We start from the raw sequence: 674 nt of genomic DNA on the forward strand, positions 1-674 counted from the left end.
GGTTTCCAGTTTTTACTTTGCTGTCATCATCTGGACAAACTCTGTGGGGGGAAATAAAATGAATGAGATCAACGTGCCAATCTTCACAAACTGATTTCATAATTATACTGCAGGCTTGGCATTTATTCAGACAAAAATCCACTTACATATAAAAATACCACAATGCACCAATGACATTAATATAGGGAAATACCTTCATAGTTGACCTGGCCGTCACCATCAATATCTGCCTCCCGGATCATCTCATCCACTTCCTCATCTGTAAGCTTCTCCCCCAGATTTGTCATGACATGACGCAACTCTGCTGCACTGATATAACCATTTCCATCCTGTAAAGCATTAGTCATTGAAAGAGATAAACATTCTTTCCACATTTGTTTTTTCCAAAGAAATGCCTTCAATAAGAGGCATTTATAAGCGAGTACACTTCACTACCTTATCGAAAACTCTGAATGCTTCTCTGATCTCCTCCTCGCTATCCGTGTCCTTCATCTTCCTGGCCATCATAGTAAGGAACTCTGGGAAATCAATTGTTCCATTGCCTGAAGGGGGGAAAAGCCAACAGATTTAGAAAAAGAGAAGAGCTATTCTAACATGGCATTATTTGTGGAAGGGCTTCCTCACCATCCGCATCAACTTCATTGATCATATCCTGAAGCTCTGCCTCTGTAGGA

At 40.7% G+C, this 674-nt stretch overlaps 1 protein-coding gene across 1 annotated transcript; it reads right to left on the reverse strand.

Annotated features, from left to right (window-relative positions):
* On the reverse strand, positions 1-668 carry LOC107735203 (calmodulin-like). The gene is made up of 4 exons (XM_016546965.1): positions 625-668; positions 436-542; positions 194-329; positions 1-41 (listed from the first exon to the last, which is right to left on the reverse strand). Exons 1-4 carry the CDS (start codon positions 647-649, stop codon positions 13-15), a joined length of 297 nt encoding a protein of 98 aa, XP_016402451.1. The 5' UTR covers positions 650-668; the 3' UTR covers positions 1-12.
* Positions 669-674: the final 6 nt, after the last annotated feature.

The sequence above is a fragment of the Sinocyclocheilus rhinocerous genome, unplaced genomic scaffold (genome assembly GCF_001515625.1).
Source record: "Sinocyclocheilus rhinocerous isolate Xijiao unplaced genomic scaffold, SAMN03320098_v1.1 C35867718, whole genome shotgun sequence".
Lineage (NCBI taxonomy): Eukaryota > Metazoa > Chordata > Actinopteri > Cypriniformes > Cyprinidae > Sinocyclocheilus > Sinocyclocheilus rhinocerous.